Source organism: Camelus bactrianus, chromosome 35 (genome assembly GCF_048773025.1).
Source record: "Camelus bactrianus isolate YW-2024 breed Bactrian camel chromosome 35, ASM4877302v1, whole genome shotgun sequence".
Lineage (NCBI taxonomy): Eukaryota > Metazoa > Chordata > Mammalia > Artiodactyla > Camelidae > Camelus > Camelus bactrianus.
In genome coordinates, this window is record NC_133573.1 from 14662372 (window position 1) to 14679897 (window position 17526).

Here is a 17526-nt window from a genome sequence, read left to right on the forward strand (position 1 = left end):
GACTTACACAGGGACCCTCGAGAATGCAAAATAGACTAGTCTGGGAGGTCAGGAACGTATCTTTCTGAAAATAGTGTTGAAATGTTTGCAGTGAGATTTGAATAATGAGAAGGGGTTAACCAGACAAGCAGGTGGAGGGGATGTGAGACAGTGTTCTAAAAAGGAAACAGCATGTGCAAAGATCCTGAAGATGGAGGAGGGGAGGGTTGGCACATTGAAGGAACTGAAGCCAGCTGTGTACCAAGGCAGTGGGCGGGGAGAGAGGCGGGAAAGAGTATTTTATCACTGACACTGTTTGGAGTGTGGACTCCTGTGATAATAAGAAGTGGAAATTTCAAGTCTGTTTTATTATGGTTTTCAAGTTCTGCACAGGAAACGCACCCATTATAGCCCGCACTTGGGTTGACCACTGCCCCTGCCCTTGACCAAACAAGCCTGGGGGAGTTGGTGCCAGGCAGGGTGTAGGGGAGAGAATCTGACAGGGGCCGATCATGCAGGTTTGATGGGCATCCTTAGGGGTTTTGACCTTAATTCTAAGGATAGTCGGAAGCCATTGATGGATTCTGAACTGGGACAGTGAAGTTTGGGGTCATGGGCATCACCAGTTTCCAAGACTCTTGGTTACTTTGGGCAGGGAGGCAAAAGCAAAGAGAAAACTTTTGAGGAAGTGGCAGAGACAAGAAGCCTTGATAAAGTGAAAGAAGAGTATTTGCTTACATCTGTGGTGGCACAAGCTGCTCTCAGCACGTGTCAGAGTCAACAGGGAGATAACCAACAGTAATAGGCATCTCTGGCCTTTCTTGCCTTCCTTTTACCCCATTTCTCTAATAGGTCTGGATTGCACTATTGAAGGATGCCTCACTCCTTTCAATATAGCATTTAAACTTGTCAGGTAAAAGATGGGAAAGTCTGAAAATTTTATTTGCTTATTCCGACATGCAACATAATAACTCCTTCTGACTTGTGGGCTCATCGGCTTGTCTAAAATCGATTCTGTGATAAGGAGTGGGTGAGGGAAGAGCCGGCAGTAGGGCAAAGGAATGATGAGTCAAGCATCCAGATGGGGAGACGCAAGCTTTCCCGCCCCCTCCTCCATGCTAGATTTTAACTACCAAGCCTGGGAAATAGCAGAGCAGTGGTAAATATCTGATTAGAGAAAATGCCTAGTAAGCTGCAATTCCATATATTGCAAGCGATAAAACTGTAATTGTTTGTTGACAGTGTACATTAGCTGTTCACAGCTTGTGTCAATATAGTACCAGGAAACTCGGGTCTGGGAAGCTTTAATGGAACCTCAAAGATATCGTGGGATTAGCTAGGGGAATCAAATCAACAAGTTCTACTCAATGGGCAGAATGCCACTCCCAGAGACGACTTCATGGGAGAAGCTTTGGTGAGATGTCAGTTTCCTCCACGAAGCTGTGTGTTATTGAAGGAAAGCCTCTTCTCGGACTGAGAATCTGGGAAGGGCACCTGGGACGTAATTCTGGTGCACGTGGGTGAGAGGCAAGTCGAAGCTGCTGTGAACTGGGCCCACTTGGAGGTAGAGACAAATGAGGGCCAGCTGGGATGGGGCCTGAAGATCAGATCCAAATAGAGGTCTGGCCCCTTTGGGGATAACTTAGTATTTTGATACCGGGATCCATTGGGGTTGCCAGTCTGGCATCTGCACACATGACTCTCTGGGTCTGGAGAAGGATGTCTGGTGCACGGGCAAGTCGATGGGAAGCCAGCGCACAAAGAGTGGTGATCTGGAGGCCAGGGTTATGGTCCTGGAAAGATCCAGCCAGGGATGCAGGTGTGTGTGTTTTTGAGGGAGTAATGTAGGGATTAGAATGAACAGGAGGCAGCTGAAGGGAGGGGCCCACCAAGGACCAAGGCTCAATCTAAGTAGACTGAGTTTAGGTCAGATCTAATGGATGACCGAGGTGTTGTCCAATAAAAATATAATGTGAGCCACATGTATGATTTGTAAATACTTTTAATTTTGAAACAATTAAGAGATTCACAGGAATTTGCAAAGATAGTACAGAGATGTTACATGTACCCGATACCCAATGGGCACATCTCACGTAACTACAGTACAGCATCAAAGCCGGGAAACACGTTGGCACAATGTGTCTGCATAATTCTGTGTCATTTTTATCACATGTGGATTCATGTCACCGCCAGTACAATCAAGATGCAGAGCTGTTCCATCACTGCTAAGATCTCCCTCGTGCTACCCTTTTATAGTCACCCCGCTCCCCTTCCCCTCCCCATCCCTAACCCTGGGCAACCACTAATCTGTTTCCCATCTCTTGAATGTTGTCATTCCCAGAATGTTATATAAATGGAATCATCTGGTATGTCATCTCTTGAGATAAGCTTTTTTTTCCCACTCTGCCTAATGCCCTAGAGATCCCTCCTAGTTGTTATACATATCAGAAGACCATTCGTTTTTATTGCTCAGTAGTATTCCGGGGCATGGATGTACTGCAGTCGGTTTAATTATTCCCCTGATATAGGACATTTTGGTTGTTTCCAGTTTGGGGCTATTACAAAAACAAACAAGCAAACAAAGCTGCCCCAAACAATCACGTGCAGGTTTTTGTATGGACATTGGTTTTCATTTCTCTGGGATAAATGCCTAGGAGTGTGATTGCCGAGTTATGTGATTAGTGTATGTGTGATATTTTTGGAACTGCCTATTTTCCAGGGTGTCTGTACCATTTTACATTCTACCAGCAAATTACGAGAGACCCAGCCGCTCTGCATTGTCACTAGCCTTTGGTATTGTCACTATTTTTTTGTTTTAACCTGTTCTAATGATACGTAGCAATCTCTCGTCATGGTCTTAATTTGCATTTCCCTAATGGTGAATGGTGCTCATGTCCTTATTTGCCACCTGGATGTCCCCTTTAGTGAAATGTCTCTTCATGTCTTTTGCCGATTTTCCAATTGGACTGTTAGAGCCTTGCCTTGATCTCAGTCAGTCTTTTGCCATCAAGTGTGATGTTAGCTGTAGACTTTTTGTAGACGCTCTTTATCAAGTCAGGGAGTTTCCTTCTGTTAGTTTTATGAAAGCTTTTTTTTTTTTTTTAATCAGGAATGGTTGTTGAATTTTGTCTACTGCTTTTTCTGCATCAGTTGATACAGTCATATGGTTTTTCTACTTTTGGCCTGTTAATATGGTGGCTATTGACTGATTTTCAAATATTGAACCAGTCTTGCATGCTTGGAATAAACCCCACTTAGTTATGGTGTATAATTATTTTTATGTGTTGCTGAATTCTCTTTGCTAATATTTTGTTAAGGCATTTATGTTTACATTCTGTAGGATATTGGTCTTTAGTTTTCTTTATTTGTACTGTCTTTGGTTTGGGTGTGGGTAATACTCGCATCATAAAATGTGTTTGTTACTGACCCTTCTATTTTCTGGAAGAGGTTGTATAGAATTGCTGTAAATTCTGTATACATTTTGTAAGAATTCTCTATTGAAACTTTCTGGGCCTGGTTGTTTCTTTTTGGGGAGTTTTTAAATTACTAATTCAATTTCCTTAATAGCTATAGGGCTATTCAAATGATCTATTTCATATTAGGAAAGTTATGGTAGTTTGTGCTTTTCAAAGAACAGGTCCATTTCATCTAATTTACACACACAAATGTATGTGTGTAATCTGTGGTATTTCCTTATTATCATTTTGATAACTACAGGGTCTGTTTTCCTTAACCCTTGCCAACTCTGGATGTTTGCCAATCTGATAGGTGAAAAATGAGCCTTGTGTATTGAGTTTTCATATTTTTCATTTTTTTGTTATTAGGTAGAGCATCTTTCTGTCTTTGTATCCTTTGCTCTTTTTGTCCTTCCTTGTTTATCTTTTCTCATATTGATTTATAAGTGTTCTTTATAGATTATGAATATTAAACCTCTTCAGCTCATATGTATTTACGTAATCTTCCCAGTTTGCACTTTTATCTATATGTTTTTGATAGTTTCTTTTCCTCCACATCCATGCTCTAAATTTTCATGTAATTGAATCGTTCAATATTTTCAAGACTTTCTGGGGTTTTATGCTATATTCATCAATACTTCATCAATTTCAAGAGACAGAACCCCAATCAAACTAGACTGAATGAAAAGAAATAAGAAAAGAAGAAAAGAAAAAGAAGAAGAGAGAAAAGAAGGGAGGGAGGAAGAAAGGAAGGAAGGAAAGAATGTTGGCTCATGTAACTGGCTCTGCAGAGGCAGATCTTACTGCATGGGTGGATTAAGAATCTCCACGATATTTCATCAGGACTCCATCTCTCTTCTCTTTTCACTGTTTAGCTTTGTCTTGATCTACAAGAGATATCATTTTCTCTAAAGCAGATAGTCTCTGTGAAGTGGTAAAAAAAGACTGCTGGGAGTCCCGAGCGTACGTTCTAATGATTTAGAATCTAACAATAAAAGACTCTCGAAGTCTGTATATTATATCCCATGGAAGGACTCAGAATGACTCTGCTTGGGTTATGTATCCTCCTTCCTCTTCTCCATGCCTTGAACCAGTCCATAAAGATGAGGTACGTGTCATGATTGCTCATGTGCCCAGTGCTCTGGCTAGTGAGCAGGTGGGGTACCTGTCAGAACCCCCTGCAATGACCATTCTCTGAAAGAATGATGGGCAGGTAGAAGCCAAAGGAGTTGTCTAAACATGTCATGATTAGAAAGACCTTCCCCAGCATAAGATGATTAGAAAATAGTTTGTCTTCTTCTAACATGTATGGTTTCATTATTTTACACATAAATGTTTGGCCTGTGTGAGAAAATGAGGGAGATGGAGACAGAAATACAGGGAAGGAGGGGCCAGGAAGATGGGCTGGTGGGGGGCTCCTTTGCTGGGTGTTTTTATACCTGAAGAGAAGATGACCTTGAAACTTACTTGGTCACTCATTTTACAGTTTGATTACTTTGCCTTCTCTTTTCCTTGAATTTATTCTAAGTTAACATCAGTCCTATACGATTAGGATGGTGGGAAGGGCCAGGGCTTCACTGAGCACAGGGCTTTTCATGGTGGGGTTAGCAAATACCTGATTTAATTTGTTTGAACCCAATACTCGTGCCCTCCAGGGGACATCTGGGCACTCAGATATTATATAGCCATGGGAGGTATGGAGATGAATCCAGGAGCTACGCAGATACCCAGGCTACTTTAAAATGGAGGTAAAGAAGGGGAGGGTATAGCTCAGGTGGTAGAGTGCATGCTTAGCACGTGTGAGGTCCTGGGTTCACTCACCAGTGCCTCCTCTAAAAAAATATAATAATAAGATAAACCTAATTAGCTCACCCCCCGAAGAAATAATTTAACAAAAGAAAAACATTTTTTTAAATGGAGGTAAAGGTACACCTTGAATTCCCTCCCAGAGCCCTGCTAGGGTGGGGATAGGCAAATGAGCCTCAGGTAGAGGAGAAAGGAGAAAGGTGGACAGGAGACTGGCCACCCCCCCACCTTTGTGCACCATGACATCACCTGTGGGGGCCACCATGTGTGGATGCCCAGCAATGGACAACTTCTTTCCTAAAATATGTTCCCAAGTATTCAGTGAAAGCTTCATTATTGTATCTTTTTCACATTAGAAGAATGTTTTAAAAATGACTCTCTTGTGCAAAAAACATTATTTCAGGTTCAACAATTCCTTTCTTTGCACCTCTGTTTCTTTTTTTCCACTTAACTTGCAGGAAAAAAATTTAAGTGTTTTAATTTTAAAAGCACGTACAATACAATCCCATTTGTATGAAATTATTTGATTGAATATGATCCGAACTACTGATCCTTCCATCTCTTTGTATGTCAACTGTCAAGAATGATTATTTCTACATTGTACTGGGTTTTTATTTTTTGCTTTCATCTTTTAAAAATAATAAGCACTTATCATTTCTGTAAGAGCAGCAGACCTGTCCCTTTTAAAGCATAAAGTCTATGATAAGACACATCCACATTCTGCTGCTTGAGTTGGATCTATTTCCCTCTGTATGTGAATAAATATTGTCTATTGGCGATTATTTGTTGTAAATTTGTGGCAGTCTACCCAGAGCCTCAGAGGACCTCAGCCAGAAAAGGAAGGGTCAGGAAAAGAAACTGGAGCAGGAGAAGAGACATAAATGAGGCAGGCCTCCAGGTCAGGGGTAACCCGTGGCTTGGGGGCAGTAGCCCCCATGTTTCTGTGATGGGAGGCTTGCTGGTTTCCACCCCCTCTGCGGAGAATCACTGTCGTTGAACACCTTGCATGTGCCTGGCGTTCAGCTTCTTTCACTGTCCTCCCAAGATCAGCATCGGGCATCCAGTAGGCGCTCAATAAATGCTTAAGGACGTGCAGTTCCTAAGGGGGTCATCCTCCCTCAGTCTCACCTCCTTGTCTTTCAGGCTCACAGGTTTTCAGCTGCCAGCCACCATCGTCAGCGCAGCCACCACCCTCTCTCTGCGCCTCATCAGTGACTACGCGGTCAGTGCCCAGGGCTTTCACGCCAGTTACGAAGGTCAGTGTCTCGGCCCCGTGTCGGGAGCCTGATGTGTGAGGTCGTAGTAGCTGCAGGCCGGGCTGCGCTGTTCTCGGCTGCAGGGAAGGGCATCTTCAGATTCAGCTTGTACCTGTCCCTGCAAAGCTGGTTACTAACCAGTAGCTCAGTTACTTAAATTGCCCTCGCCACGTTTCCAGGAAACTGAGAGTTGGAATTGGAGCTGAGCTGCGGTCCTTTATCCCGGGGGCCTGGTAACATCTCTATCTTTCCTCTTAACTGGGTATTGCTGTGTTTTTATTTCTTTAATTCTGTTTCCTGTTGGGCTTGATTGTATTATCAGGTACCTCAGCTTGGTTTCGGGAAATAAGAGAGATATAAACCCTAAGTAAAAGGAATGAAATAAGTAGCTGGCAAAAAATTTTTTTGCTCCATATAGTGACTGCAAAGAGTCAGTTTTAGATCATTCAGAGAAGAACAATCCATTTTTCCTTAATAGCATAGATTAGGGTTTCTTGGTTTGAGTTATGCAAATAATTTCCACTTCTCTCAGCCTGTTTAAATATGGTGTTAGCATTCAAATTAACACTAATATCTTCAGATTATACACTATTATTATTATTAACTTTATTATGTTAGTTCAGAAGGTGGTACTTCTAGATCTCTGTCATTTCCCTGGGAAATTTACATCTCATTAATAGGTAATTGTGCTGCTCTTGGCTAAGATTCATACTGCTATTTTGTGTTGAGATCATTAATAGGCATATTTTAAGACTATTAATGATAATTAATAACAGTAATGACATAACACTCTGGTAAAGCATGCCAGTTATTCGAAAGCTTTCTTCCTCTTGCCTCTAAGAACTGAAAGAATAAGACGCTTTCTTGAATGAAGCTATAGCAATACAGAAATAGATACCACCTTTGTCTTGGCTAGGAATACACCACGCAGAGAGGGCAGAGTCTACCTCCTGTTGGTGGGGGTGTGGGGAACACAGTTTGGTGCTTTAACCTGAGTATTTGAGGGCTCCCGAGGTCTCAGTTAGTTTAACTGAAGATACTGAGAAGGCTCCAGAGAAAGCTTCACATGCCTTTAACTGAGGGCTTCTGGCTCAACTCCAGATTGCTTTAACTGAGGACTCCTGAAAAGACCTGCCTGTCTTTAAAAGTGAAGTCTCCTGACAGAGCCCAGCTTATTTTGGCAAAATAATAATCTCCTCCCCAAATCAGGCGTGTGATCTTGGTCATCCAGGTTATGTCTTCACCCTGAACCTTTGGCTCAGAATGCAGACTAGTTTTCTCCGAGCCTGAGCTACAACCTCCTGACTAAGGGAGTCCTCTTTGGAAGCTTCTTAAGAGTCTCTCTGGCCATGAGCTCCTCCCACAGTCTCTTGGCCTTGGGGAGGCTGGCTGTGTTTGGGGGTGGTGGGAATAATGAGTCATTGACGCTAGAGCTGGTGGCTGCAGAGATCCTGGGAGGGGCTGACACCCAGGGGGACCCGGCTGGGAGTCATGGCGTCCTCATTTAGTAATCCTTGTGGATATTTGTCTGAGGCCAGAACTTTCATGAGGCTTTAGGAGAAAAGTGTTCTATTGATCCCTGACCACACTTCCCTCTCTGAGAAACAATGCCAAGTGTTTCTGCACCACGCAGAGCAGAGCGGAAGGTACATTCACAGAGCCTTTTAAAATCAGAGGCTTTAGCCTGGAATTCATGGAGAGGTCTACAGTAGAGTGTCAAATGTCTTCAAACCCCTTGAAACTAGATGCAGAATCCACAGTGTATAAGGATATGTGTATTTTTCTCTTGGAAGGGTCTAGAACAGGATCAAAAACTATAGTCCCCTTGGCTAAATCCAGCTCCTGGCTTGTTTTTGTAAATAAAGTTTATCAGAACACAGCCAAGCCCATTTGCCAACACTGCCTATAACTGTACGCACTGCAACTTCAGCTAAGTTATTGCCACGGGGACCACATGGCCCACAAAACTGAAAATACTTATTACCTGGCCCTTTACCAAAAAAGGGGTTGATTCCTGGTCTAGAGCTGTGCTACCCAATACAGTAGCCTTTAACCACATGCCTCTATTTGTATTAAAATTATTAAAAATTTCACACCATTTAGAATTCAGTTTCTCAGTTGCACCAGCCTCCATGTGTGGCCTGTGGCTACCGTATGGGGCAGCACAGAGAACATTTTTATCATTTCAGAAAATCCTCCTAGACAGGGCTGGGCTAGGGCTTCCGTCAGATCCATGAAGGGTCCTGGATTCAAAGGTTACGGAATGCTAGGACAAAGTGGAGCCCGGTGGGTTCCTCTTCTCAGCTGCTTGGCCCAGCGGAGGCAGCCCAGCAGTGACGATGCTTGGTATCCTGGTGCAGGACCAACAGGGCAGAAGGAAGGACCTGCCCTCCCTCAGCCACATGATGGTGGCAAGTCTCCAAATCATTGGCCCTGAGAAGACAAAGGCTCCAGGCAAGGCCCAGGCAAGTCCTGGACAGGTGCAAGCAGGCTGCTGTAGCTGAGCGCACCTCCACGTGGCCACCTGGGCAGGGCTTCTGCCAGCTCCGCAGTCTGGGCGGCTGCTGGCTTCCTGTGGCCTGGCAGAGGGGCCCACAGATGTTAGCAGAGGCTAACAAGGGAGTCAGGTGTGGAGAAGCCGAGGCTGAGGCTGTGACCAAAGCCCACTGATCTGGCTCTGAACTGGACAACGGGGCAGTTTGTGCATCCAGAAAAGTGTGCGTTGCACCGACTTCTGGGACACTCAGAGTGGGGAGGCCAAGAGGGAAGGTGGGAGGGACCAGTAGGGGCAGCCTCTGCTGGGATTAACCCCGTGAAACATTGCGGCCACAGTGGGGGCCTGGGCCCTCTCTATCACTGGACTTAAGACACAGGATAATCCCATATTTAGGGATTTCCTGATAAATACTTGTTTCTTGGGCCTGTAACTGACTAACTGGGTAAACATGGGCAGATCTTTTAAATTCTCTGGATCTCACTGGGGACAGGGGAGATCCACTAGTCAAAAACTGGTGAAGATTTGGCTCTCAGGGAAATAAGTCAGCCACTCCCTCCACTGTAGATAGAGCCCACCTGAGTCACTCTCGCTGGACAGCCAACAGATGGACAGACAGGCTCCAAGAGGGCCCCCAGCCCCATTAGCCTGGGCGGCCCCGAGTCAGGGTGGCCTCCTCACCATCACGACTCTGGATGTTGCCGGACCCATTTCCAGATGGCATCGAGGCCCTGCTCTTGGTAGATCCCCTTGGCTGATGTCCCTACAAGGCAGTTATCAAAGCCAGCGTGATCCTCCTCCGCCCTCCTAGGGAGAGTGAGAAGTGCAGATAAAGAGCTGAACTGCTGCTGGGGATTTGGGAGCAAGGTGAAGTCAGGTGAAGAGTGTCAGCACATCACTGCTGCTGCTTCAAGGAAAAGATCAAAAAAGGCCAACCGTCAAAGCCCAAGATGACAGGAGATACTAGGTGTGTAATCCCCCGGGGCAAGAGTGTGGGCTGCGGCCGAGGACAGGAGGGAAGGGGATCAGCTTGTGTTAAGTGCTGACTGTATGCCAGCCACTTTACATACATCATCTCATTTAATCCCCACAGCAGCCCCATGGACGGACGCTGCTATCTCCACCTGACAGGTGCTCGAGCTGTGACTCAGGGATTTTGTGCTCAGCTTAAGGCTACTTAAGGCCAGGAATTTTCACTTGGCTTTTCTGTTTCGAAAGACTATACTGTTCTCCTGCACTGCACTCCCTACCAGACTCCTGGAGTAAAGCAGAGATGGGTGACTCATGGGCAGGTGAACTGGAGCTAAGTCAGTGGTAGGGAGGACCCTCATGAAGCCTGCCTTGGTGTCACTGCCCCTCCAGGCTGGTGTGGGTCATCCAGGGAGGCAACAAGAGATGTGTCCAGAACATCTCAGCTAAGGTTGCCAGAAAAAATTAAGGATGCCCAGTTAATTTGAATTTTAATTATTCAAGTTTGTAAAATTTCAGAAGAAAAGTTAGTATAAGTCTATCCCAAATATTTCACGGGATAGACTTATACTAAAAAGTTATCCACTATTAATCTGAAATTCAAACTGAATGGAGTATCCTGTATTTTTCCTTGCATCCCCATTTCTGGTGCTGATTCCCCAGGAACCCTGACCCCACTTACCTCCTCCTGACACACAGATTCGCCCCGTCCTGCTCTGCCTGGCTTGGACTGCCCACCCACTCCAGGGGGTCCTAGCCTCGCCTCTGCTATTCCAGGGAGTGTCCATTTGACAACTCTCTGCACCCTGTAACACGTGCACTGAGATGCAGATCCATGTGCACTTGGGGTTATGCTATCTGTGTAGTTCTGTAGTCTGGTTAACAAGGCTGACATTTTTCTGTGTTAATAAAAGCAGGCCTACTTTGTTCTTCATAATGAATATCAGAGAGGAAGCCATTGTGGTTTGCCTGTACCACAATTATTTAACCAGTCATCTTCTGTGGACACTTAAGTGTGTTAAGAACATTCTTATACATACAACTTAAACCCTCATCTAATTATCTTAGAGTGAATTCTTGAAAGTGCAATTGCTGGGTCAAAGAGTGGGTCAGTTTTACGTTTTAATACATAATTCCATGGTGTCCTTAGAAAGATTCTGCTGAGGCACACCTCCACCCACCAGGCTGGAGCGGGCCCATTCCCTCTCTTTACCTATGTTGTGCATTTCAAGTCAGTTTCATTGATTAAAATGGGTGCAACGAAATCTCATTTGTGGTTATAATTTGCATCTCTCTGATGATAGGGAAGGTTGAGCACCTGTCATCACTGTCTGGACTTTTGTAGATCATTTTGTAAATTGCCTGTCCCTGTCTCTGCCTACTTTTCTTTTGGGGTGTTAGTACTTTTCCCTTTCCTTTTTGCGAGTGGTTTTGCATATCAAGGATACTAATACATTGAGTTTCCTTTTGATGTGCAGCAGTTTTCATTTTTATGTCACTAACTTTTAAATTTTAAATTTTTCTTTTATAATAAACTGTTGGTATTATAATTAGAAAGACCTTTTCCATGCCAAGACCAGCTAAATATTCATTTAGATGTTCATCTTAGTCTTTTAGCTTTCTATTTTTACATTTCACTTTTAAATCCTTCTAGAATTCAGCTGTGTCAGTCTTGGCTTCTGTGACTCTCTTTCTGTCTCAGACTCTCCAGTGCTTGCTGTGTGTCCTTCTGTGTCTGTCTTCCAGTGTGTGGAAGCCTCTGACTTGCCCGATTTCCACCCCTCTCCCCTACAGCCTGTCTCTCCCCAATGTTTCTAGTCTTGCTGCCATTTAGATGTCGTTTCTCCCACCTCCAGCATCGAGGCTTCACACCTTCTCCACGCACAGCTCTCAGAGATCGTATGGGACGGTTTCTGCCTCTTCCAGGCTGATCAGCAGGTAGACAAGAGTCATAAGCAGATCAGAAATGTCAGGTAGACGGCAGTCTCTGCAGGCTTTAATGCCTAACCCTGGTTGCACCTTTTGCATTTTAACAGCATTAATCTTAAGCAGCCACTCTGACACTTCATTTCATGAAGGAGATCCCATGTCTGAGGGCTGGGTCTCGGTCAGTTAGAGCTATATAATCAGCTAGATCTAAAAACAAGTACTTAGTGGGGAGGGTGTAGCTCAGCAGTAGAGTGCACACTTAGCATGCATGAGGTCCGGGTTCAATCCCCAGTGCCCATTAGAAGAAGTAAACCTAATTACCCCCTCCCCCAAATAACTAACTAACTAAATTTTTTTTAATTTAAAAATAAAATAAAAACAGGTATTTTTGTTTAGCTAAATCTAAGTTCCATCTTGGGTTCTCATTCTCAAATACATAAGAGCCTTCCTTAAAAATCAGACCTGTTCTATTTCACTTATTATCTCCACATAGATTCTAGAAGGATGAGGAACACGTATTTTTGCAAACTCCCTGGCAGCCATAAGGGGAGGGGCAGCATAGTACAATGATTAAGACCTCAGGTTCTGGGTTGCAGCATATCTGGAATCAAATATCATCTCTGCCACTCATTTACTGTGTGACCTTGGGCAAGTTGCTTCATTTCTCTGAGCATCTGTAAGATCAGGGTAAGAATAATACTTCACAGAATTGTGAGGACTAAGGAAGAGAACACACAAGTCACATGATGTACTCAGCACAGGGACTGGCAAGTTGTCTGTGCTCCATAAATGTCAACGAATTAATGAAGTCACCTTCATCCTGACCTCCCTGGCCTGGGATTATTTCTGGAGATGGAAGAAAAGAGATGTCAATTCCATAGGTCAGAATCCCAGCCCTACCCCAGCCCCTCGGCTCCTGAGTTTGCATGAAGTCCTCAACCCAGTTGTTCATGGTGTGTCTGGGCTTATAAACAGACCGTGACTTCTGTGAGGGAGGAGCAGAGGAGTCTCCGTATCCATGAGCCCCAGCACTGCCCGTTGGGGTTGCTGGCCCTGTCACCTGGTAGATTGGAGCTTATGAAGCCAATCCCAGGAACTTAGTCTTTTCATGGTCTCTTTTCTTTGTATCAGAGATGGTGGCTTTAGAGCTAATGGCACGAGTGACACATTCAGCAGACCCTAGACTTTGGGGTCATGGACTTGAAAGCTGTGACTGTCTCCAGACACACACATACATGCGTGCACACACACACACACACACACACACACACACTCACAGAAACACAATACTTTTCTGTATTTTTTAAAATATAATTCAGATGTCCTGAAGTCTACCCATGAACCATTGGTCCACCTGAAAAACTGAGCCCAGTGAGGCTGACATCACACATAAAGTTAATGGTAGAAGTTCTTTCATTTACTGAGCTGATACGTCTTGAGAGCCTACTGTGTGCAGTCCTTGATGTTTCAGCCAAGCCTCTTCTTCACAGTCACAATTTGCCCCCTCTACCCCTATCCGTCCACACTCCCAAAGGGAACAGAACAGGGGGGAGGAAGAGGAAGAGCTCGATTTAGTGTCACTTCTTGGTGAGCTTTTGCTCCCAGTTGCAAGGTCAGTAATGTCATCTCTTTCTAAAGACCACAGCCTAGTAAAACGGGGTCAGACACACGCATCTTGGAGGGACCGGCAGATGGAGATGGAGCTCCGTGTGTCATTCTGCCAGGAGACAGAGGCAGGTTCAGGACAGAGTGTGCTTTCCTGGCTTTTGGAGCAGGGAGCAGGGCTGAGGTGATCATGTCACTTTGCACACAGGGAAATTGAGGTCCAGAAATGGACCCTTCCTGGTTTCATTCCCTCCTGTAATCAGACCTGCTGATTCCCCTGTCCTGGCCTCTCAGACAATTTCCTCGTTCCGAAAGAGCTCCCCCATCCTGGGGCATTCCACAGACAGCTCAGAATTGGGCTAATGGACGCTCTTTGACCGTATACACATAGACACTGAATATGCAGTTTTCACCACTCAGCCCAGCCAGGCCAGAACAGCGTGTCTGGCAGGGGGCCCCTTCTTGGGGGGAGGTGATGAACGGCCATTCCCTCTGCCCAGGAGGGGACTGTGTGTGCCTCCTTCCTGAGCGAACCCACTCCATTGCTGAGGGCTCTGCCTTGGGAGTGGGAGAGCATTCCTTTTAATCAGTACAGTGGCGGAGTAAATGAAGACACACAGATGTGACATTTGAGACAAATTGGGCAGCGCCTCTCAATAAGTGGGGAATCAGGATGAATTTCATTTCACGTCCTCAGTAATCCCACAAACAGTTCATCATATGCAGTGATATTTACCCCTTTGGGGAAGAATATTTACATAGCTTGAAGATGATATATCATGCCAGATTCCAGTGTCCTGACCTTCCCCAGGTCAGGGGGTCAGAAGATACAGTGATGAGGGGAATAGAGCATCCACAGGTGGCTGGATTACATGCAGGTGAGGTGCGCATCCACTTTACTTCTCCGTCCCTGTTTGTTCATTCATTTGACGAATGTGTACTGCAAACCTGCTCTGTGCCAGGTCCCAAGGTAGACTTTGAGGAATATGAATGAATCACCTTCGAGAAGCTCTGAGACCTAAAATTGTTGGAGAGGAGTGAGTAAGAGCAGAGGAACAGGGCTCAGGAGAGGTAGGTGTAAACCCTGACTAGCCATGACACCTTGGGCCTCTCCCAACCTCCTTGAGCTGATTTTTTGCAAAAGAAAAAACTGTAAGGCCCACCCCAATGGCTTGTAATGAGGACTCAAAGACTGAATGCCTGGAAATTGCCTGGCCCAGAGTCTCTATTCATGAAACACCAAGTCCTCGGCCACGTGGAGAAAGTTGCTCTCATGCCTGGTTGGGTGTCTGGAGATCAAGTGCCACGTCCCCACTGTGTGACCTTGGGCAAGGCACTGAGCTTCTCAGCTGCCTCCTATGGGACATGGGGTAACCTCTGCCTTTCGAGGGGGGTGTGAGCATTAGTGGTAAGGCACAGAAAGCACCTGGCACCACTTTGGGCACATAGTAGGCACTCAGTCAAAGGAAACTCTTAGAATAGGGGCTGGTGTATTTTGGAGGAATGAAAAGAAAAATTCTTTCCTATGACAAAACCTTTGTCAAGCCTTGTGGGTCTCCAAGAGTGAGGAATGTCACCTATTTTTTGTTTCTTCTTTTGTGTCATCAGGGCTTGGCACACAGTAGGGACACTGCAGTACTAACCAGTGCTTGCCTCTCCTAACCTGGATCTCTGCCAGCCCACAGAGGGCTTTTGTGCAAATTAGCACAAGTGGCCACCCTGAGGGGACACAGCCCTGTGAGTGTGCAGCTTAGTGGATGGAGTGCAGGCTTGATTTTTAGTTCTCATCACCCCATTGCCTGGGCACCCTTTTGCAGCGCTCTGCCTGAATAGCTGCCCATGGCAGCCTTGCTACAGGGCCTTCCTCCTAGGAGTCCACAGTCACCCATGATACAAAGAATCATTAGAGGCTGAGTGCAAGGATCTTGGAGAGCTTTTACTTAAAACCATCTAATTACTTCCCGAATGGAGCACAAACTCCTTACCTGGCCATGAAAGCCCTGGGCATCCACCCCACCTCCACCCCTTTCTTCCTTCAGCCACATTGGCCTGGTCTTCAGATGCACTGCACTCTGTCTTGCCACTCATCCCTCAGACATGCTGGGTCCCTTCTCCTGAACCTTCCCTCCCCTACATGGCCACTCTTCGCTGCCTCTTTGTCTCCTTCCAGTCTCTGTTTAAACCAAATCTAGGGGTTGCCCAACACTCCTGTTACTCTCCTTCTTAGCTCCCTGTGTGTCTCCTTCCATCACATGGGTCCCTTGTGTATTGCCTTCTCCCCTCCAGTGTGTGCTCCCAGATAGCCAGAACACACAGGGGAGAAGCAAGACTGAGCTGGGGGAAGAATCGACTCCTGGATCAGCCACTTGGCAGCCAGTGTAGGACTTTGAGCAGGTCACTTAACCACCTGTGACTTCCGCTGTCACAGGGACAATGGTAATAATAATAATCCCTACTCCATGGATTATCGCTGGGAACAAATGAGACAACACGTGTCAAGGGTTCCTAACAGTCCTGGTGTGGAATAGACTCTCAGAAAGCAGACGTGCGGGCTGTTATGACCCATGTTCACAGCTGTGCCTAGCCCGGGGTCTGACACTTGGTAGATGCTCAATAAATAATGATTAAATAAGTGAATAGGATATTTCACCCAAGGTAAAAGATCCAGACAAGGAAAGAGATTTACTCAAGGTACCTGGGACTATATTCCATTGCATCCAAGGTGCCCTCAGTTATAAGATGCAGCTTTGTTGGATGTACCATTAAGAAAGAGAAACGTGCTGCCAATTAAAGTACGACGTGCCATCGATTTTAAGACGTCCCAATTTCAAACATATGAAAGTGTAGAGAGAAATGTGTTCCCTAGAACTGTGAAACATGGTAACTGCTTAATTGCTTTTGATCACCCCCAGCCTTGCTCTTTGCTCTGACCTCTTCTCTGACCCAGGACTCTCCGACAGTCAGGGCTTCTCCTTTTCAGCATTCAGGCGGTGGCTCTCGCTGGACATGCGATCACCTCTTAATGTATTCTCTGGGCCCCAAGTCTCATTACTTCTCAATTTTCTCCATTGAACTCTATTGAACACCTATTAGCACAGGTCTTCAGCTGATAAACGATCTTCTCGCGGGAGGCAGCGGGATGCCCTGATCTTGATCCTGCCTCCTGTATCTGTGCCCAAGTCAGGGGAGCCCATAGCATCTAAACATGGTTCCCTCAGGACCACTGCCAGCCCCTCCTCCAATGACCCCAAGGCACTAAGGACATCACTGGGTGGGGACCTGGATGTAATTCTCCCATTTGAGTAGGAGGTGGGAGGGTCAGCCTTCAACCACTGCCCTGACCTGACTATAACTGGACACACACATCTGTCTCCTTCCTGGGGACCTGGGTCAGGTGATCTCATCAGAGCTTCCTCAACTGACCTTCACCCTGGAGGGTCAGGGGATACGTGCCTTTCTGCTGCCTCTTCCATGGGGGCACTTACCTCCCATCCCAGGAGCTGAGCAGCAGTGGGAAGAGAACGTGTCCAGGTAGTTGGTATCAGATGGGATGTTCCCATCCACCTCTTCCTATTAATTGATGACTTGGGGTGGGGGGTGATTAGCCACTGTTTTGGAGTATTCTTTCCAGCTCTTCCCTTCATTAGTGTGGATAATTGAGGGTTGAACTCCTTGACATTCCATTTGAACAGCAGGAGAGGAAAGCACTCAGGGCGTTGGTAGGAGATTCTGATTTGGAGACCTGGTGATGGGCAGGTTACACCACGCTGAATGACAGGCGTTGTTTGCCAGTTCTGTATCCGCATACATGCCCTGGGTCCCTGAGCCCAGGGCCTCTGAGATGAAGAAAACAGGGGGCCCAGGTCTTGTCGAGCGGCCTCGACGTGACATGTTCAGCAGTGCAGTGGGAGCTTTGTAGGACATTGACACATCACCAGCTGGCGAGCGAGGCCTCAGGAATCCCCACTGTACAGAGAAGGAAGTCAAGGCCCAGAGAGGTTAGTTACCTTGCCTGAGGTTATACAGCACCTGA

The 17526-nt window shown here is 45.8% G+C and overlaps 2 protein-coding genes across 7 annotated transcripts in view; one reads left to right on the top strand and one right to left on the bottom strand.

Moving 5' to 3' along the window:
- LOC123614610 (CUB and sushi domain-containing protein 2-like) overlaps window positions 1–17526 on the top strand; it is a 131471-nt gene that overhangs the window by 104383 nt on the left and 9562 nt on the right. The window contains exon 3 of one of the 3 annotated variants that reach the window (XM_074358031.1): window positions 6384–6496. In XM_074358031.1, the coding sequence (XP_074214132.1) occupies window positions 6384–6496 (113 nt within the window). Of the gene's footprint in view, window positions 1–6383; window positions 6582–17526 lie in introns of those variants that run through there. The other 2 variants (XM_074358030.1, XM_074358033.1) reach the window with 2 other exon arrangements.
- LOC105084153 (kinesin-1 heavy chain) overlaps window positions 14153–17526 on the bottom strand; it is a 46061-nt gene continuing 42687 nt past the window's right edge. For all 4 annotated transcript variants that reach the window (XR_012504126.1, XR_012504130.1, XR_012504131.1 and 1 more), the window contains 2 exons: window positions 16979–17459; window positions 14153–14511 (listed from right to left, as the gene is read on the bottom strand). The gene's annotated coding sequence lies outside the window, so the exon portion shown is untranslated. The remainder of the gene's footprint in view (window positions 14512–16978; window positions 17460–17526) is intronic.